Here is a 21,639-nt window from a genome sequence, read left to right on the forward strand (position 1 = left end):
ACTTGCCAGTACCAAGTCACTTCAAGTACCAGTGCATATCATGCCTTACGGTGGTATTCAGATAGGCATGTTGCAGAGTTCTGTATAAGGAATTATTTTGCTTTAAAATAGCATGATTTCTGCTCCTTTGTTCATGGCTAGATTTTTGAGCTTAACAACTGCATTTACAAAACTACAGAGTCAGTCTGTGGCATGGTAGCTGCAAGTCGGAACGTAGTGCTACGTAATTTACGTTGCAATGTGGGGTAAGCAGATGCAAACACCACGAGTCTCGAGAAATTTAATTGTAGTGGAGCGTTGTTTACAACGGCATATGCAGGTTGAACATGCCGTTGTAAACACAGTTGCCGCGAGTTCAAGTTAGTCAGCTCTGTCGCTTCTGTCAAGCGCCAGTGTGAATGCCACTTAACCACGACTGTGGTTGAACTAGGCGTAAGAATCTGTACTGCTTTCACAAGAGATGGCTTCATGTTGTGCTGTGCGGAAGTGTTGTTATAACAACTTGAATACAGTTACAGCTTGTTCAGTGTAAACTTCATTAGGCTGAATTGAGATCCTTATCTATGTGTCAAATCATAGTAGGGAAAAGGAATTCTGTTAGAAATGAATACACTTGACATTTCATTTCTCGGACGCCCTAAATTTTGGACACGCCTGATTTCCCGGACTCTTTTCTGGGGCCGTCAATTTCCCCATAGAGTCAATGTATTGAAATGTTCGAAATTCCTGATGTGTATAGCTTTCTCCACCCGATTTCGCGGACTTTTTACCGCTCACCACAGACTCAGTCACTGCCAACCCCGCCATTTTGGTTGTTTTCGGGCCCTTAAACCCACCACGCCGCGGCTGCCGTACGCCCTAAACCGTAAGTGCCGCAGTCCAGCGCATGCCAATTTGTTGCAAACCATAGCTTAGGCCGCATGGCGCTGTGGAGCCTGTGCACTGACACAGTGGGAAAAGCTAGGCTGTTGACCTACGGTCTGCTGTCGATATGCTTGCAGGCTTGTGGAAGGCGGTTAGGCAACATACCCCCCGAAACTGTTTTCGTCATGCGAGCATCATACTAGATGCCGAGACGGCCGTCTCCTGGAGTGGCCAGGATGTGTGGCGAAATTCCACCCACGAAAGTTGCCTTTGATGAACTGCACGCTGCTGGAGTTTCGATTCAAGCCGGAATAACCTTTAAGGGCTTTGCCGACGCTGACAAAAACCTCGAGCTGTGTGCGGAATGGACCGATGACGAAATCATTCGTCAAGTTACCGAGGATTCTGACACTTGAGAGCAAAGAAAGTGGCGGGTCCTACACAGTCAACGAGCTCGGAGTTGACGCGAACACTGACACTGTCACCGGTGTAGTTACAGTGACAGTGTCACATCATCTCGGGCCAGTGGAATGCCAAGCAAAAAGTGACTTTTTTCTTGTTTTTTTTTTGCGCCTAAGTGTTTACAAATGTAATGCTGGCCACATTGAATTTTTTTTTTCTTTTTCGTTCGGCTCTTTTGAGAACCACCTAAACGATGAATGTACTAAATTGCAATGAGAACCCTGTACTCCTGAAGCGACACTCTCCGTCAGTGATAAATACCTATTAAAAAGTGTGTTTTCGCTTATATTTGTTTTTCTGGGCTTCCCAACTTTCCAGACGTTGTCGCGGTCCATTGAGGGTCCGGGAAATCGGACATCGACTGTACTTAATAAACAGTCCCGACCGACTTCAAAAAGCAATGAGACACCTTCATAGGATTTATGTTTAGTTTCGCCATGTACACTTGTATATCAGCGACTTAATAAGCAAGACCAACTGCAACTTTGCCCTCCGGTTTTTCAGGGCTCGGAGTCCAAATACCCATACTTAGAAACCTTGGAGAATCTGCTGCAGAAGGGCCGGCCAATACCAGTGTGCCTGGAGCAGCTGCCGCAGCTGGAGTCTCAGGTGGCAGCGGCCAAGGCCTGGAAGGAGCGCACAGCACGGACTTTCCTCAAGAAGAACTCTGCCTACTCCTTGCTTGAGGCATGTACCATGTTAGTTGTGTACCAGCTGCTAAAGTCTAGTGATTATGGTGCGTGGCTTGTGACCCAAACGTCACAGTATGGAATTTTGATAGAGGCAGTCACCTTTTGATAGAGACAAGTTGCCAGAAGCCTGTGTGTTTTGATTTAGGTGCACGTTGAAGTGGTCGTTATTTCGGAAGCCCTCCACTATTTCAAATATCATAATTCAGCTTCTGCAAATGATGCATTTTAGGTTCGGAGCAAATTTAAAGAGAATAATGATTTTGGTCAAAATTTTCGAATCAAATTCGAGTAGTATATATCTCGTGTTATAAAAAAAATGGGCATATTTTTTTTTTTACCCAACTATCCTGTACAATATATTTTAAAACTCAGAACAAGGCCTCTGTAAATGCCATTCGTTTTGGCTCAAGCGAAATAGAAACAACTTCAAATAGTACCTGGATTTGGCTTTTGGTAGAATGCAAGGGATAACATGCAAACTATGTTACGTTTTCAAATTTGCTGTATGTAAGCAATATAACTTTATTTACTTAGCCAGTATAACGAGCTTCTAAAGCTAAAAAGTGTTAGATCAATGCAAGGGAAATATGTTCACTTAACCTTAAAGCGGGGCATTGTGGAAGTGCTGATTTCATCTGGACAGGCGTTTTCATTTCTTACTATCGTTGACTGCAGCAAAACCACCTTTACAGTGGGTTGCATGTGGATTAAATACATCTAGATAGAAGCTTTGACAGCTTAGCAACACTTTGCCTCAGTGAAACCGGCTTTACAGGCAGTTGCATGAATGCTATTATACAGTGCCTGTTCTTGCGAACCTCAAATTGACGATTTCTTCAGAGTAATGAATCTTTTTTTGAAAATCTCCCTCCAAATGGTCATTGGTCTAACGTAAAAATATTTCACTACTACGAATTTCAGAGTTTAGAATACTTCAGAATAACATATCAAATTTTATCCCTCTTGTATCTCCACAACACTTCAAAATAATGAATCCGATCTTAAAAAGTTACTCGCGGCAGGGGAAATAATGGCCAACTTTGTAGCTGCCACTGTCATCATCATTATCATCGAGTATCTGCATATTTCTCGATGTGCCCATGCTTCTCAAATGTGCGATAGCCCCATCGCCTGGTGCAGTGTAGACAACTTATAATGTAACTGATTATAGCGCAGGACCGGTTACAATGCGATCTTTTTAGACTCCCGTTTACCCTCCCATAGAACTCTTCGTGTACGCATAATGCTTGTTGTACAGTTCCCCAAGATGAAAGACCGGTTAGAACGCGGTTGCCGGGAAATCTTTGTGACAAAAGGGGTTGCGAGAGCGCGTTTGGAAGGGCACGCGCTTAGTGGGCCACTGGGGAGAGAGTGACGAGGTCTTAGCGGAAGAGGAGGGGACGCGGACCGAATGAAAGAAGGGCGGAGGGAGGAAAAAGGAAAGAAAAAAAGACTGTGGTACGCTCACCGAGTAGGGAGGAGTGCGGTTGCTCAGGAGCCTTTGCACCGGCGCCGAAGTGGCTACAGTGTACTAGCGTCGTCAGCGTGGTTCCGTTGCTTTCTGCCAGCTGCGCGCGGCTCTACATGGCACATGCTCTCCCTTCCTTGTCAACTGCGCCTAAGTTTTCTGTTGGGAAAAGCATTGCCGTTAACGAGCTTGCTACTGATATGACGTGAGCTATCTTCCTGGTCTGTAAAATTGAAAGTTTTTAGGTTGTTTGTCATGCGAGCTTTCGCCTTTGCTGCCAATAGCGGCCTTACATAAGCTTGCCAAGTTTTCGTCATTGATCTCACTGCTGCAAACGCAAACTTCATATTATGCATGCTGCTCTCAATTCAGAAATTGAGTGCGATCTTTTCAATGCCTGATCTTAATGTCTTGAACAAACTTCCAGTGACAGCATACCGAACGGCAGCGGTACCATATGGAACCAACGAAACTCTTTGTGGTGTCTAGATACGATACATATATTTAGTGAAAATGAGGGTGACATGTGTAGCACTTGAATGGTGGTTCGCGATTCAAGTGCGATGTCTTGAAATTGGGGGCGCGGCCATAAAATGGAACGATGGTTGTCTGTCAGCGAGTAAAATTTTGGACGTAGTTCAACATGGTTTCTGTGCAAGGCGCATAATCCAGGTGGTCTGAAAAATAGTCAAGTGGACGTCTGCGATGTTGCTTTCATTTGTTAGACAACCCCCCTCCCCCCATTTGGCATTCATTTCGTTGGCAATGCAGTTCTTTGGTCTTTTTTTTTAATGTTTGGAATTTCGAATGATTGTAAGCATCACGCATCGCATGCTTCCATTTTCTGACACGCGAGACTGCATGCTCAACATGTTATGCGCAACTACGGCTCCAGAAAAAGGTTGCTTTGGTTATAGTGCTGTACCGCTTATAGTGCGGATATTCGCGACTCCTGCTACTTATGCATTTATGAGCGGTCTATACTGTTCTTGCTTTTCACGCATATTTTCGTCCGGCAGCTCTACAACAGCACCTGCACACTTGTTACGCTTCCTTTTGGTTTATGATTGAGTGTTGTGAAGATGAGCCTTTGAAGCAGCACGAAAGGAATGCTATGACAGTGAAAAATGCAACACCAGTGACCTATGGTATGAAGCCGCTGATAATTACTCGGTCATGCTTTGCTCAAACACTACGCACAGTGCGACGACGAATTGTGCACGTGAGCTCAGCTGATGACTAATTAGATCCACATCATTAGTCTGTGATAAGAAAATGGCGGCGAGAGCGAAGATGACGTTGAAACAGCGGTGCCCCCTTTTAAGTTGTAAGCCGGTTTATCGTATGTCTTGACTTCTTTGTGTCCGTGTGTGTGCACGCTGTTATGAATTTGCTGAGTCGCGAGGGTAGCGCTGGCGAAGAGCGGCGAACAGTCGAGCGTACTTCGCTGAAGCCTTTGCCCGAAGGCGAAGCAGGGAGGCAATCCGTTTTGAAAACAGCAACAAGAAGGAGCGTTTACTGTAGCAGGTTGTCGTTTGTACAGAGCCGGCCAGCACGACAACGTCGGCTGGGGCAACATCCTCTAACATGGGGCCGGCTCGGCCTTAAATAACGTCTTTGGTCCATTCTCTCAGACCAGTTCTCGGGCTCGGAGGGGGGAGACGTAGCCATACCCGGAACTGCAAGGTGGTTCGGCGGAGCAAGCGACGTTATCCCCGGAACTGCGCGGTCCTTCTGCATGGAAAGCGGCGCTAGGAGAGGGGGAGACAGTTCGTCGGAACAGCGCTCGATCTCGTGAGACGTGCTCCCGAACGAGGAAAATGTCTGTGGCACAACAACGCGCTGACTTTTAGAATGAGCACTTAACAACTAGCTCAACCTTTTGTTATTCTAAGGCACATGTTATTCTAATTCTCTAACTAACCTCATCCTTACCTCGAGTATTTCTTATCGGTTTTACGTCTTCATTGCACTTGATGTACAAAGTTGGCTAGTATTCATGAACCCATTTGGATGTTATCTTCTACCTTGTTGCCATTTTTTTGCAAAACTGGAGGTAAGGACAAGGTTGGTTTGTGAATAGGGGATTAAGTAAATCACTTTATCCCTGGACTGTCGATAGAAGTCAATGTACAGGTTGCAACATTGTGGTGCAAATCTTCGTGCACATTGCAGGTGTTGTCGCCTCGCCGGGACATTGGTATCTATCAGGTCACCGCACGAGGCAAGAAGAAGCGGTTGCGCGATGGACCACTGCTGCCCGACAAAGAGGAGCCACCAGAAATAAAAACTGAAGACACCAAGGATCCGGCCATCGTTGTAAGTCTAGGATAAAGCACTTGCATGCTATCATGACGTCTTTTGCTCCTCCGCTCATTCTCGTGCCTAAGGAGATCATAATTACGGATACATTGATCATCATGTCTAACACTTTTGCACATAATTTCATGTACCTAAAGAGATAGCAATTACACATGCATTGACAATTGAGCCTGTTGATACATTTCACAGTACTGGGAAGGGCTAGAATGTAAAAACTAGGGGTGTGCAAATATTTGAACTTCTGAATATTTTTTTAATAGTCTGTTTGATTTGCACTGCAATTTTAGTGCTATTAGAAGTACAATAGACTATCGTTAAATGGAACCTGAAGGGACCAGGAAAACGTGTTTCCTCTTTGATTGAAGAATTCAAGTTGGAAACCAATCATGCTAGGAAAAGTTCCATTTAGGCAGCGGTTCTGTTTACGAGATTTTCATTTACTGAGAGTCTACTATGTGCTAAATATCTTCAGCGTCCATTTTTTCGGACTTTCAGCCCAAATGTTGGGTCTCAAACAGCATCACTTCAGCCCCCGCCTCTACTGCATCTGTCATCTCCGTGTTGGGATCTGCATTTTCTTGATTCAATACATATACAACTGCAGCAAAAGCTGAAAGGCAACTTTGCTGCAACACGAGAATGTGATGGGGCAAAGCACTTTAAAAACTTGAAGGGTGCACTGTCAATCGGACGATGACTGTATTTGTCTTTTGGAAGTTCGAATAGTAAATTTGCTGAGTGAATCGAATGAAATAGCAAACACTATTAAATAAAAATTCAAAATTCGGAATATTTCCACACCCCTACTATTCCCTTACCTCTAAGTGCTATGACTGCGTTCTATATTATTAAGCTAAAACACTCCCTTTGCAAGTTAGCTTCCATGCGACAATTTGGTGTTGTTGTTTTTTTTTTTCTTTCTCTAAACCAGGAACTCTCATCTAAAAGGGTTAACAATTCTGCTTGTTCACTTGCTTCATCAACACAGGTGGCTGCTTTCAAAGAGTCTGTGGCACAAGAGCTGGAGAGCATGAAGCAGCTGCGAGCACACAACTTGCGCAAACGCCTTGAGGACACCGGCCAGGCACGCTACTGCACCTGCCAGAACTTATTTGGTGGACATATGCTGCAGTGTGAGCTCTGCAAGGACTGGTTTCATGGTGATTATGCCGCCTTCTGCTTGCTTTCTCCTTGCATGCATGGGAATAGGCTGTGTGTACATGAATTGAATGACTTTTTGTTCGAAGATAAAGATTTATATACACACACATCTCGATATAACGAACCCAGATATAAAGAAATATTGGTTATAACAAAGTAAATGAGAAATAGTATTGCAATAGATATAGTGTTGACAATACACCTTTATAACAAATTTTTGGGATATAACAAACTTATTTTCATGTAAGATGCAACTTTGTTATAATGAGGTGTGAGTGTATAACCTCACTGTGACATGTAGTGAATAAGGGCAAATGGTTAGGCATGGCCGGAATTCGTTCTTGCCAAAATCACGAAAATTTTTTGTAACACAGTCGAATGCTCCCATAACAAAATGATGGGACGGGTGAAAAAAATTCATTGTCCCGGAATTTCATTTTCGAAGCTTCATCTATATACCATACCGCGGTGGTGTAGCATTATGGTGCTCGGCTGCTCACCGGAAGGTCGGGAGTTCGATCTGGGCTGTGGCAGTCACATTTTGATGGAGGTGATATGCTAGAGAGAGCCTTGTAATGTCAATGCATGTTAAAGAACACCAGGCGGTCAGAGGTTCTGAAGACCTCCACATTGGGATGCCTCATAATCGTATTGGGGTTATAGCACACACAACTCCAGGCATTGTTATTATCATTGTTACAGTGCCTCAAACTATCTGTCAAGGCTGTGTGCCCAAAAATAAATTGTGTATCGTGTGTATACAATGAATCAAATTGAAAAGAACTGAGGAATACGCTCATCGGGCGTGACTCTTCTTATCTCTGCAGCTAGTTGCGTGCCGACACCCAAGGCAAGGGGTGCGCCAAAGTCTGGCAACTCTGGGGGAGGCAGCAGCCCTGGAGGTGGTGCGGCTGGCTCGTCGTCGCCAGGATCATCCGTCTTCTCTGTGGCCTCGGCCAAGGAGAATAAGTTCTTGTGCCCCGGGTGCCTGCGGTCACGGCGGCCTCGGCTCGAGACCATTCTGTCGTTGCTGGTGTCGCTACAGAAGCTGCCCGTGCGGCTACCTGAAGGGGAGGCGCTGCAGTGTCTCACCGAGCGAGCCATGTCGTGGCAGGTACGCGCTCATTGCAGATCATAGTTCTATTTAAAAAATATAAAAATTATTGAAAGGCAGTCTGCCTTCCTTATAGTAATTGTCCATCAGAGGTGCAGGTACAGTGGTTCAGCCGCCATGAGTATCATGGATAGGTGCAAAGGCGGTATTCTCAAGTTATCACCTTTGGCAATATTTCATTTTTCACGAAATTTCATGTGATTAGTGCCAGATTTATTGGTGTGAACAAGTTAAAATGTCTCTGGCCTGCTTTCCTAGCATATTTAACACTTGTTCAGGAAATTTAATGGAAGTGCCACTGAAAGTGATTGAGAATATGGCCCTCGGGCAGTTTATCATTGAAGGACAAATGAGTGCAGTGCCTGAGGCAATTTTCTTCCTTTGACAAGTACAGTGCAGTCCACTTATAACGATACCACATATAACGATATATCGGTTATAACGATGGGTCGACTTAACAGTCTCATTTTATGCATTGGGGCTATGGGGAAAAAAACCATATATAACGATATGTTATCCACCGCATATCGGATACAACGATTAAAAGTTTGCCGTGGACGGCATGTTTCATTCAGAATAATCGTAACATTTATATTGATAAATTCCTCTGAAACGAACTATGCCGAGACAAGACGAAAAGTTAGCGTAGGCGAGTACGTATCTGCCGCCACTGCAGCACAGCGCCGGCAGCACGTCCCGGCCGGTCAAAAAGCCGAGGAGAGCATCGCGAGTTGGCGCGACGCGCTACAGATGGCGCCAGCTGTGTCACGTTTTGCGCCTTGCCGCGCGTCGACCGCGGAGAGGCTGAGAGAATTTAAAAAAAAATGCGAAAAGCAAAGCGCCGCGCTCCGCGGCTCCCCGCCTTCTAACAACGGCAAACCGGCAAGCTACTCGTAGCTTGCCGAACGAAAGCGGGAAAGAGAGAGAAAATAAAAAAAGCGAAAAGCAAAGCGGCGCGGCGGCAACGGGGCGGGGCCTCGTTGGCATTCCGGCTGTGTACCTCTGGCTGTGCTTTCTTCCTCCCACTGCTCCCACCCCGCCGTCGGTCAGTCTCTCTTCCTCAGCGAACCCGTGATGCGTTCTTCGGAGTAAGAAATAAAGTCTTGTTTTTGACATCCTACTATCTACAATATTTATTAATTGGTGAAAATAGCGAAATGAAGCCTGGAGCTACAAAAGGTACGTCCGGCGACGATTTTTTGGCGGCAGTCCAGATATAACTATCACCGGTTATAACGATCATATTTTTAGGTTTTCTCGATATCGTTATAAGTGGACTGCACTGTACACAATTTCCCTGTGTATTCAAATGAGTTGTGGTTAGTTAAGACTCTGGTATCTAAGAATGTATACATTAAATTGAGGCTGCTGCCAGCCTCCAGCTGCAGCTAAAATGCCGGCAAAGTAAGAGCAGTGCCTTAAATTGCAGTAATATTGTGGGATGTCATGGAGCACTAATACAGTTTAACCAAGATATATTGAACCTGAAAGGAATTACAAAATAGTTTTGCAGTACAGGCTATATGATATATATAAACTATTTTATGTATATAAAATATATGCAGAAGGATTTTAAAGATCAACTATGATATGCTCAATATATCAATTGTTATGTGTTCATTCCACATATGTGGGTTTGACTGTACAGTGAGAAGAGTTGTACAGTATTTAGAGCTGTATGTAGAATATTATCTTGATACAGGCACATTGGATGGGCATAATCTGTTGCTAAACAATTAACAGAAGGAAGCTGAAAGACCTGTGCAGGCTTTGACTACAGCATGTCTCTCAGCTTGTGTCTGGCAGTAATGCTTGGATGTGCCCTGTTGTTGCCCGTACGTAGGACCGTGCCCGGCAAGCACTGGCCACCGATGAGCTGGCGGCAGCCCTGGCCAAGCTGTCTGTCCTTTCCCAAAAAATGGTGGAGCAAGCAGCACGAGAGAAGACTGAGAAGATCATCAATGCTGAGCTGCTTCGAGCAGCCAGCAAGCCGGAGCTGCAGCCGCACCTGCAAAGTGTGGCACAGTCGGCATTTGGAGGGCTGCGGGCGCAGGAGAAAAGTGAGTTTTGAGATGTAACAGGTGGTGAGACAATGTCTGCCTTCTCTCAAGCTGATCCTCACAGAAATGTTAGCCTAAGATAAACCAGTAAGTCACAGCCGTAGAATACGATAAACGTCATTTTCACCAATAGCTATTGGCAGACCAGGAATTTCTGATTCTTGCTCATTACTATTGCTTTACATATATTCTCTTTCCCTTGGAGGGCTGCAGTGGACGGGCGGATCGAGTAAAAAGTGGGATTGAAGAGGAAAGCCACAAGAGACTTAATGATGGGCGAAGCTTTGTTGATCAGTCTGCATGGGTTGATGCTCCAGATGGATCACCTGAGGTAGTGCCAGGGGAGAAAACTTAGGTCATCCTGGAATTCAGATAAGCAACTGCCATAGCTTGTTTTCAACAGTGGCTGTAAACTGTGGCCGTGTTTGGTGGGAACTGGGTCTCGTCTTCTCAGGGCTAGGTAATAGTTTTATTGCGATAGCAATTATATGGACACTCTAGGCTGGCTTTTGCCGCTGGTGTCATGCACCATACATGTATACATATCTATATGAAAAAGCGACAAAGAAAAAAAAGTCCAGAAAAAAACACTCCGGTGCACGGAATCGAACAAGAGACTTCAGCGTCGTGAAAGCGAGGCGCTAACCACTGAGCCACCCCGGAGCACATCCTTCACCGTTCAAACGGCATGCTACTTATATCTACCACTTACCGCTGCTCACGAGTATCTCGGGGGGGGGGGGGGGGGGGGATTGTGTTTTCAGCATTACCAGCAAGATGGCGCAAAGAGCGTGCCGCACCACATTGCGCGGCGGCGCCCACACTAATCTCATGTGCGTACTTTGTCCGGCGAGGAGGGGAAGGTCGTACACCTTGACTGGCCTCGGGTTTTACCTGGAACGATTCTGCTCTAGTTACCTGGTGCACAAAGGTCACTGCAATCATTGCAGTCTCAGTTTGCGAAAAGCGTGCGCCTTTCAGACACAGCAAAGTAACAAATGAGACGCTTATTCACGTGCATCCGTACCTGTGAGTACGTTTTATGCGTCATTTGTGCGTGAGGAACGTGGGCCATGTTTCGATATGCTTTCAATTCTGTGCGTGACCTTTCAATTCGTTGCTATCGCATTCATTGCTTGGCCTTTCTGGCAAAGCTCTGACTTTGTTTTTAATGAAGAAGGAAAGGGTAGACACAGGGCAAGTGCCATTTTGTTGTGCTCACTAGGTATGTCGAGCATATACCAACTGGGCCATCGTAAAGTCTTTTTATTGAAGAAAAATTACAGAGCATTGTAACAGAGCCAAAGACTCAACGAAGACAGTTTGGCTTCTTGTTCTTGCACTAGTCGAGCTTCACGCCATGCTTTTCTCGAAACAAGAAATCTCACGTGTTAACCTTCCTTGCAGATGGCAGCAGCTCCAACGTGGAGGCAGCCAGCATGCCAGAGGACGCTGTTCCAACTGTTGCAGCAGAACAGGAAGTCTCTCTTGTAAGCATGGTATCCTCCTATATCTGTTATCATTGTTTTTATTCATTTTTGTTCATCACTTATTGCTCTCTCTGCCCTTTAGTCTCAGGATGGCCTTGAAGATGGCGATGTGAAGCCCACGATGGAAGATGAAAAGCTGCCTCCTTGCGACAGCTATAGCAGCATGGAGCATGCCTATTCGACTGCGTCCAAGAACAATGCTAGTGAGTGCTCCATCGCAGCACATTTGTTTCTATGGGCGTGCTTGCCTCATTTTGGTTCAAACAGCTTGAAAGAGCTCTCTCTTCTTGGTGCAAATACCGTATTTACTTCCATAATAGGCTCACTTGCATAATAGCCGCACCCCCAGTTTTCTCGCAAGAAATCTGATTTTTTTATTTCCATGCATAATAGGCGCACTCCGAACTTGGCCGCGATCTGTAGCGTATTTGAACGGCTGGCCCTTTAAAGTTACTCGAGGTGAGAAAAAAAAGAAAGAAAAAAAAAGACCGCAGCAGCGCTGCGCCAGCTCCGTGGGCTCACTGAGTAGGGAAGAAGGGTGGTTACCCGGGTGTCAGGGGTAACCTTTGCACCGGCGTCGTCGTGGCTCCGGCCGCGAACCCGGCCGCGCGCGCACCACTTAGAATGTGCAACCGTGTCAAGTATGCATTGAGCTTCCTGTCCTGTAAAACGTTGTCATCGCATTTGCTTTCTCGTCTGCAAATTTAAAAGCTTTTTGGCTTTTCGACATGAGCTTTCGCCTTTGCTGCCACTGCGCGTACTTGCACAAGGTCGGTGGACTTTTGTCGCCATTGATTTGTCGCCTGGTCACGAACCTAAACATTATATCATGGGCGCTGTTCTTGAATCAGTTGCTTGAGTGCGATCTTCTCCTTGACCAGTCTTCATGTTGTCGTGTAGAAACTTTCTGTCCCTATATGCCGAATAGTAGGCCAGCTAGGCCTAATCACGGTTAGTGCTTTTCGGTGGCGGTTGCGGGTGATCAAAGTTGCAGTTTTGTGCGGAATCCACGTAACTCATTTCAGTGGCTCACTTTAAAAGAAATGGGGCTTGGGTGGCGCTTCTAACACTGTAATAGTGGTTCGCGATTCGATTGTAATGTCTTGTATATGCGGTGTATAACCTGTGAAATTGAACGATTGGTACCGTTCAGCTCACAAAATTTTGGGCAGGATAATGCACATAATCTAGGTGTCCTGAAAGGTAGCCCGAAATCAATTGGCGAATTTCCGTGATGGTGCTTTGCTATTGTAGATTTTTTTTTGCATTCATTTCATTGGCAACACGGGTCTTTCAGTGTTAGTTTTTGGAAATTGGTATGCCCACCGCATCGCATGCCTCAATTCTCGGCACGCCAGACTACATGATCAACATGTTTGGCGCCATGTAGTACGGTTATTCGTGACTTAGGCGACGTATACGTATCAACGATCTATACTGTAGTCCGCAATAACATTTTCGAAAATTTTACTTCACATAATAGGCACACCCTGAACTTGAAGCCAGATTTTCTGGAAAAAAGTGCACCTATTATGCGAGTAAATATGGTAATATTTAGACTGATATGCAACTAAGGTAGGAGTTGAAAAAGTATCCTTGAAACACGGCGTGTTGCTGGAGCTAATGTTACGACAAGCAGGTTTGATTTCTATGAAGCTGCTGCAACACTTTCACAAAGGATTTGTCTTCCACAAGGCTGCGACAGGTTGCAGTTTTGTAGAAGACAGGTCTGTTTGTTCACATGTTAGCTCTAGCGACACCTAATGCTCCTAAAATTTTTCGTTCTTTTAGTTCGCTAGATTAACATTAACCAGATATTAGCAAGACCATTAATCGCAGAATTCTGATGACCTCTCTCTGTAGAACCTTTGTGAAATGAATATGAATTGCCAACTTCCCAAGTTCACGAATGGATGACTATGTCTTCATGAAGCTGCTGCAAACGCGTTCCTTGCAGTGTGCAACCCTTCACCCCGCAAGCACGCGCGCAAGTCTCCGCTGGTGCCACGGCAAGTGGAGAGCCCTGTACTGGAACTGAGTGCAGGGGCTAAGACGCGGCTGGAGGCACTGCTCACCGAAGGGGATCTGCTGGAGGTGTCGCTCGACGAGACTGGCCACATCTGGCGCATTCTTCAGGCCACCAAACCACCGCGGGATCCCCATTCACCTTTTGAAGCATACCCAGAATTTGAGGTGAGGGGTGGAGCATAATGCATGGCTGCACTAACAGAACTCTGACAAGAAAGAGATATACACAGGACAGGCACAATGGGATAGAGCATGACCAGCTGCGTTAGTGTTCAATGCACAATGACAAATATGTGCTGGTGTGTCTCTGTGTGGTGTGCTGGGCTGGTACTTTTTAAAAAGGCTCGGACATAGTCGCTCAACAGTGTGGGTTTTTAGTGAAAAATGGGAAGTAAAGGGTCTAGTGTGCCTATAAATGAAACATTAACTGTAAGAGCATACAGTCGAAACCCGCAGTAACCAAACCCCGCAAGTACGAAATCCCCGTGGGAACGAAATATTTACGGATCCCTGGCGAACGTTCATAGAAGCCCATGTATTACGTATCTCGCGGCAACGAAATGTTTTTGGACAGCGATCCCGCATTAACGAATTTTCTACCATGAAGCGGGCCTTATTTTACCCTCCCACTAAAGGTTAACTGTCGAAAATATGTTCGTATGCGTGTTATGCGCAGTCAAAATGAGTAAAGGTCTGCTTTTGCCACGCTAGCGTGGGCGCCACCATTTTTGTTTACTTAAGAGGGGACGCGGGTCTTAGAAAAGTAAAAAATGGCCAAAAAATCGATTTTGAGAAAAACGCATTTTTCGAATCTTTGAACCTATAAGCACCTCGCCTCAAATTATTAACGCTGAATTCGATGAAAAATAGGTTAAAATCTATTTTCAAACCATCATGGGAGTCGCAAAACAACTCGCAAAACAGAAAATTTGTTCGAACTTCCCGCGCGCGCCGTCAGCGAAGCAGCCGGCGGATCGGCGCCATCTTCGGCTTGTTTTGAAGCTGGTTCCTTTGTGCGCGTTTTGCGGGCTCTCAAAATGGCGTAGCTCCAACACAACGACTGCCCTCCCCCGTTTTGCGAAGCCGTCTGCCGGACCGCTGATTGGCTAGAGCGCGCGCGTGCCGGCGAGCCCCCCCGTCTCGCGCCTACCATTGGCTGGCGCGGCGGCGTGGGCACGGTTGCTCGCTCTTTTTTTTTTTTTTTTGTTTTGCTCCGTCGGCGCCTGCTCTCGTGCGTGTTATCTCGTCTGCTACCCGCTCCTGTACCGACGTCGCCGACGTATACGTCTTTCTGCACTTCACCGGCATGGCTTGGGAAGCTCGCCTGAAGAAGAACACTCGTCAAGCTTTCGGCAGGAAATGAAAGCGAGCGTGGAATGCGCGGCAGAAGGGAGCGGCCTGCGCGCCGCCCAGAACGCCGGAGATGGCACTAGAGATGGCACTCTGTGAGGCACTAGAGCCTGTGTTTATGAGGCTTAGCGACAAAGCATTGTTGGAAAGGTGCAGTGATGGGATCACCCAGAATCCTAGTGAGAGCTTACACGCTACGATTTGGCAACAAGTCCCCAAGACCACCCATGCCTCACTGCGCAGCGTAGAAAGAGCAGTGGCTGAAGCCATCAGCCGCTTTAATCAGGGGGCCACGAAGAGCAATGAAGCAATTGCTGAGAAGCTAGGCTACAGTGCAGGAAATCTCTTCATGCGTCGTAGCCTTGAAAAGGATAAAACCAGGCTTCACAAATCGCGGAGGGAGCACCTGCAGAGCAGTTCAACAAAGGCAACACTTTCAAAGCGACATAAGCCTGCAAGAGACACTGCATACAGCCCTGGCATGCTGTAGAATTGTAAGGATGTCTGGGACAAAAATGTGTGTTTTACTTGAAATAGTGTTTTATGTATAAAAGGGCGATGTTTTTATATATAACATGTGTCTTCCTTTGGTTTTCAGTGCACTAGAACAGCCACAAAGTTGTAGACTGGGTTCCTTATACTGATTCAATGGCCAGTACACAGTTTTTAAATGAGCTGTGGCAAATATTTTGGGAGGGTGCATTGACACATTTGGTACAGCCATACTCACATAATGTAGAGCTATACAACGGTGCCATTTTTATTGCTCTAGCTTCACTTTAGCAAAAGTTACAGTTATTAGAAACTTTATATGCGTTTTTCTCAGTTCGATGTTTTTGTGCACCACACTAAACCTTAGGGGTTTTTCTTATATGTTACTGTTGATTGAGAATGACAAACTTGGTATCATTTTATTTGTAATAACATTACCTATGGGGTGATGCTATTTTGATTACTCTAGAAGCATACTGTTAATCACAATTATGGATAGTAATGAGCGAAAATTGAACAGAATATTCATTGTAAGTGCTGGTCTGTTTTCTTATCTATATAATGCCTAAAAATTAATAAAAATAGCATCACACCATACAGAAAGCCCTCAGCATTGGGGCTATGCATTTATTTTTTGGATCTGGCTTGATTAAATTGCCAAAAAGCCCCCAATGAAGTGCACAATTAATTAAAAACAGATGTTAATATCTTTTTATCCACTGAAGCTATTTCAGAAACAATTACATATTTGAAATCAGCATGAAAAACTGTCCAAGATGGTGATGTTCGGTCAAGATTGAGCCAAAAACAGAAAAAAAATTTTAAAGACCCATGTCCCCCCTTAAGGGGGGACGCGGCTTTGGGATTGCCAAAAATGGCCAAAAAATTAACATTTTTGAACATCAAGTTTTCAGTTTCTGGAACCCTTTTTCTATCCGATTCCAAAATATCTACTATGAAAACCGCGCAGAAGTGCTTCGTGAAATTCATTTAACCCACCTAGGTAGCAAAACTTTTTCTGGAAATCGCGAGAAAACAGCGATTTTCAAAAAATTATGGCTTCGCGATGGCGGGTCCAGGAGCTGGCATCTTGGGCTTATTCGAAAGAGCATTTCTTCATGTTTAACTTTCCCGCCTCAGCTGGCTCCTCCCTTTAAAAACAAACGCACAAAAAGCAAATGTTTGAAGGTCGTTTCGAGGCCCTTGATTGGCTGTGGCCGCCATGTTGCCTCAGCTTGCCTCGCCATTGACCCGATGCTCGCTCCGGGAGATCGTCGTCTGGTGCTTGTGCGTCGCGAGGACATGGCTCTCGAAAATTGGTACTTCGTGACGTGTTCATGGCTCGATGATCACTTAAGGTATAATTACGCTTCAGTTAGGAGCAGTAGGCCGATGCGCGATCAGGTTACTACGAGCACGGCGCGTCATCGGAGTCGTCTTTAGCCCTCACTCCGCCGACAGCGAGACTGCGGGCAGGAATGACGCGCTAGCGCACTCATGGCGACGTGCAACGAAGCTGTAAGCGGCGGCACGGTCAGATTACTACGAGTGGTCGCACCGGATGCACGATCAGATTACTACGAGCTGGCGCGCGGTGTACGAGCGCGGCGCGTCATCGTAGTCGGCTTTAGCCCTAACTTCGCTGACAGTGAGACTGAAGGCAGGAACGACGCGCTAGCGCATCCAAAACAACTAGCGGGTTGTTTTGGATGCGCTTGACATTCTTCGCTCCTTCTTCAGCGCACATGGCGACGACGTAGCGATGGACCACTTTTTCCAGTGTGAAGGGAGAGCTTTGAAGTTGTTGCAAGGCAAGGGTCGGCAAAGTAAGTTGACCGACTGCTGGCAATAAAGTTTCGTTCTGCTGGCCGTATCACTGTTTTTATGTCTCATACTCGCGGCAACGAAATTTTTCGGTTTACCCGGCGATTTTGTTATTACGGGTTTCGACTGTATAGCAAAACATTGGTGCTACAGGGTTCATGCGAGTTCTTACGAGAATTTATCACCGCAGAGCGAAGACCACGTGCTCTCATGTTCCTTTTAATAAATGGTGACAGCTTACATAACTTCTTTATAGTGAACCCTTGTGTGCTAGACTTGTGATTACATTCACTGCTAATTTCTCACCTCTGAGCCTGTCAGTGCAGGTAACTAGAGTATACATGCTGTCAGAATATGAGTAAGAGAAATGTCGGGGATACTTGCACCAAACCTGCACTTGTTTGCCTGGTGTGAAATTTGCCTTGTCATCTCGTTTCCTAGGACTACTCGGAGGCTTCCAAGAGATTTGATAAGAGAACAAAAAAGCGCAAGGTAGAGCATGCAGAACCCACAACTAAGGTGAGCTCAACAAAGGCTTTTTTTTCTAAGGGTCCTTTGCAAAAGGTTTAATTACATGAAATACTAATGGTGGGGATTACTAACGGTATTTTTCACTGGTCAATGTTGGGCATGTTTTTGGATTGTCGCTCTGTGGCGGTAAATCAATCTCTCACTAATCAATGTGAAGCATGTTTGTACTTTTCACTTGTCTGTTTGGATGAGGTCGTGCTGCCTAGAATCGCTCTCACTTTTCTCGTTTGCAAAGTGTACAAAAATAAAAAGGGCATTAATGGGACTGTAGAGGTACGTAACATTTATATTAGTGTTGAATTGGTACACAGTGTTGTACCCATCGACAATGGGGATAACAATTACTGTAAAAATGTACTGATTACAAGTCATACGCAGTGTTCTGCTTTTTGCTATGCACTTGCAGAGCACTTTTGTTCACTGCCAGCAAATACAGATTGGTGAAATGAAAGTGCTTGCTCCAGGAATGCAATAGGCACTGCTAAATTCTTTAGACATTTCTCCAGTATCGTCCATCTTTTATATTACAGTTACTTAAATGTCAAAAAAAAAGAAAGTCATCTCTATCATTCTAGTAATTGTTCCAAATTTTATTTCCAAATTTTGTCTTGCTGTTGGTAGTGGTGTGGTTCTGCTTCAGCATTGTCGTCTTAAGGGGGGAGGTGGGGATCGAAAGTGAAATTCTTTAGTTTTTGTCGTAGAGCAATGAAATTTGGCATGCTTACTGGAAACTGCGCTAAATGATAAATGACAAAGTTTCATTCAGCTATCTCCAGTAGTTCTGGCATTATAAATTTTTTTATCCATCAGTGTACTACCAAACTTGCCCAAAGCCTGGTGTGACAAAAAAACATGGTAGAAGCCTATAGTTGCTCTTATATTTTAGCCATTGGGATGGTTGATGTCGTGACATTCTGCAAATATTTTTATGACTGTTTTTATTTTACAGAGAACATTGTATACATGCTTGTAAATGTGGTCGTTATCATAATGTGAAATTAGCTTAGGAGTAAAAATACTGAGGTAGTAATTAACAAATATGAAAACGCCACGACTTAGAAAATTCACTGAGGAACACAATGCAAAAAACCACATGAAAATCCGTCAAGCCATAGTCATGCAAGCATCGTGGCAAGCTGGACAGTCGGGTCAAAACACGTTTCTGAGAAAACTGGCGTTAAAGTTGAACAGTCAGTAAAGGTCCATCAAAATGCCCCGGGACTGTAATACTTTGTGTCTTTGCTTGCGAGGGTCTTCTTACGTCCTTTCTCTTTCATTTTTTCTGCACTGCGTGCTTTTCGTTTTCTTTGCTGGTCTTTTTCTTCAGCTCTTTGAAGGGCGAGGCTAGCAGGTTTGATGCCCACGGACTTGCACATTTCAGTGTAGGCTCGCAAATTCCCAAAATTGTAGCGTGCAACTGCTTCATGTACTGTTGTCTCCACTGCGAACAATGAAGCGTGTTGGTCCTTTGAAGTCAGTGACCAAATAACTGAATGCAAGCTTTCCGCCGCATTCTGAGTTTTGTTGCCTTTGCATCGCTCCAACAGTTGCGGGTCAGAGAGACGTTGGTATACAGGCAGCAGAGCCTCCGCTACACGTTTCGACAGGTTATACCTGTGAGGTGGTGCTGGCTCCATTTTGGCCTGTGCTGAACGATGTTTGCACCAGCTATCGGGGCCAGGTGGGCAGAGCTCATGGTGAGGCTCGTCGTCGGTGGACGTGACGTGATAAAAAGTGGCCATCACGGCCCTTTGCATGTCGGGGACACTTGTGTGTTTTCGCAAGGCTAACCCGTAGTAGCTGGTCAGTTTTTTAATCAACTCCTGCGTCAGTCCACCTCTCCCACTCAATGGCTCCCCTTTCTTAGCTCTTGTCACCAGTGTGCGGAGAGCGGTGCCCATTCTCTTCTGCACATGGTTCACGCAGTCTTCTTTGGTCAGTGGTATGAAGCCGTACACCTCATCTTTGCACAGAGCAAGATAGGTTCGGCTGTCACCATCACATATAATGTTGGTGTAGCGGAGGCCATACCTGCTGACAGAGCGCCTGAAAAGTGTCAGAGCAGCCTCCACTTCCATCTGTCCGGAGCCAACATCAGTATTCTTCTGACATTGATGTTTCTCAGCCCAAGTGAAGAAGTTGGGGTCGCTCTCTGCTGGTTGTTGACAACACCCAAGACAGAAGTTGGAAAGGACTGTGCAATCCAGCACAAGCCCCGTGTAAAACTCAATAATACATCCTACCCCAATGTGTGAGCTGTGGCCTCTTGTAAGCCACGTGCCGTCATACACAACTGTGATGTTGTTTGGGCTTGATGGCTGCATCTTACTGTACACGTCTTTTACCGCAAGCACAGCATCTGCAAAGATGTTTTGTGCAGCTTCCTCTGCTCCTGGTTTGAATGTTTTTTTTTAGGTGTTCCTGATAGGTTTTTTGATGAATGCCCCGATGAGAGACATTCATTGTAGCCCAGAAGTCATTCAGGGCAGTGGGCCCTTTTCCAATGGACTTGATTGCTTGCATGGCTCTTAGGTTGACTTCAAAAGCCCTTCCTTCGGATTTTCTACTGGATGACCAAGGTGAATGAATAGGGCCACAGGAAGCACACAAAAGTACCAGTTTTACTGCCAGGCCCAATTTTGTCCCATGCTGCACTGACAAAGTCTTCTTACAACATTTTGGGCAGAGTGCAGGTCCTATTAGGGAATTCATGGCAGAAACCTGAATTAGGGTGAACTCATCCTCTTTTGTTGCCGATGTTTGCTCCGTTTGCTGCGCGAACCCGAACTTCCGCTCCGTTGCCGACACCTCGCGAAGTGCATCGCGGACACTGCTGGCTTGCTTCTCGGCGCCTTCCGAGGACACGAAACGAGGTTCCAGGTGTATTTGAACGGTGCGCTTCCGCTGAGGCAAACGATCGCCGACATCCTGGACAGCTGGCACCACGTCGTCGTCCGCCGCCGCGAAAACGAAACTTTTCTCGCGTTCACACCGCACCGTGATGCCGCGGCTAGTTGATGGCCCCGGGTCTTCAGTGTCACTGCCAGGCGTCGATTCACCGTCACTTTGAACAGCCGGCACCGCATCGTCGCCCGCCGCAGCGAAAACGAAACTTCTTTCGCGTTCGGGCCGCACCGCAACGTCGCGGCTAGTTGACGGCCCCGCGTCATAGGCCTCACTGCCGAGCATCGGCAGCGAGCAGGTGTCGGCTTCCGACGACACGTAGCTTGGTGGCGATGCGGTACTCGGTTCGTCTGATTCAATCGCTGCTGACTGCTTCGTTTTCCCAACAGGAGGCTTGCGTTTACGCTTCCCGTAAGCGTACTTCGTCCGGTACTTCGTCCTGCGCTTCCGGTCCACGCGACGATCCATTGCGGGCGCTAAGCCTCGCACTAGAGAAGAGTTGGCGTATCGGCGACTGTATCGGCGTATCGGCAGGGGATTCGCAAACTATAGTGCGCCAGCGTGTGCGTAGCAGACGTGCGTGCGCGAAGCAGACGACCAGCGCAAGCAAGCGCGTCCCAGCAGCCACTCGCAGAGCGCGCTCAGTACCACGTGACAGGAGCGACCAATGGTTGCGCGTCTAAGGCGTCGCGGATGCCTTCGCATTTTTTCTGTTTGTGCGTTTATCTTAGCTCGTAGAGTCGTGGTTTCACCGGGAGAAGTACGGCGGTGAAGCAAGCTTTCCAGTGACACCAAGCTTTCCGCGAGCGGCGGCGAAGGCGCGGAAGTGTCGCGCTCGGAAATGGGCCATTTTCGCGCAGATTTCAGCCAGCTTTTT

At 46.2% G+C, this 21,639-nt stretch overlaps 1 protein-coding gene and 1 pseudogene across 2 annotated transcripts in view; one reads left to right on the forward strand and one right to left on the reverse strand.

Annotated features, from left to right (window-relative positions):
- Kdm5 (Lysine demethylase 5) overlaps positions 1-21,639 on the forward strand; it is a 65,703-nt gene that overhangs the window by 39,763 nt on the left and 4,301 nt on the right. For both annotated transcript variants that reach the window (XM_037426082.2, XM_075894922.1), the window contains 9 exons: positions 1,831-2,013; positions 5,662-5,805; positions 6,797-6,968; positions 7,797-8,083; positions 9,927-10,143; positions 11,551-11,633; positions 11,716-11,836; positions 13,591-13,826; positions 17,769-17,846. In XM_037426082.2, coding sequence (XP_037281979.2) covers positions 1,831-2,013; positions 5,662-5,805; positions 6,797-6,968; positions 7,797-8,083; positions 9,927-10,143; positions 11,551-11,633; positions 11,716-11,836; positions 13,591-13,826; positions 17,769-17,846 — 1,521 coding nt within the window. The remainder of the gene's footprint in view (positions 1-1,830; positions 2,014-5,661; positions 5,806-6,796; positions 6,969-7,796; positions 8,084-9,926; positions 10,144-11,550; positions 11,634-11,715; positions 11,837-13,590; positions 13,827-17,768; positions 17,847-21,639) is intronic.
- Positions 18,922-21,267, reverse strand: LOC142817677 (uncharacterized; annotated as a pseudogene).

The sequence above is a fragment of the Rhipicephalus microplus genome, chromosome 5 (assembly GCF_043290135.1).
Source record: "Rhipicephalus microplus isolate Deutch F79 chromosome 5, USDA_Rmic, whole genome shotgun sequence".
In the NCBI taxonomy this organism is placed as follows: domain Eukaryota; kingdom Metazoa; phylum Arthropoda; class Arachnida; order Ixodida; family Ixodidae; genus Rhipicephalus; species Rhipicephalus microplus.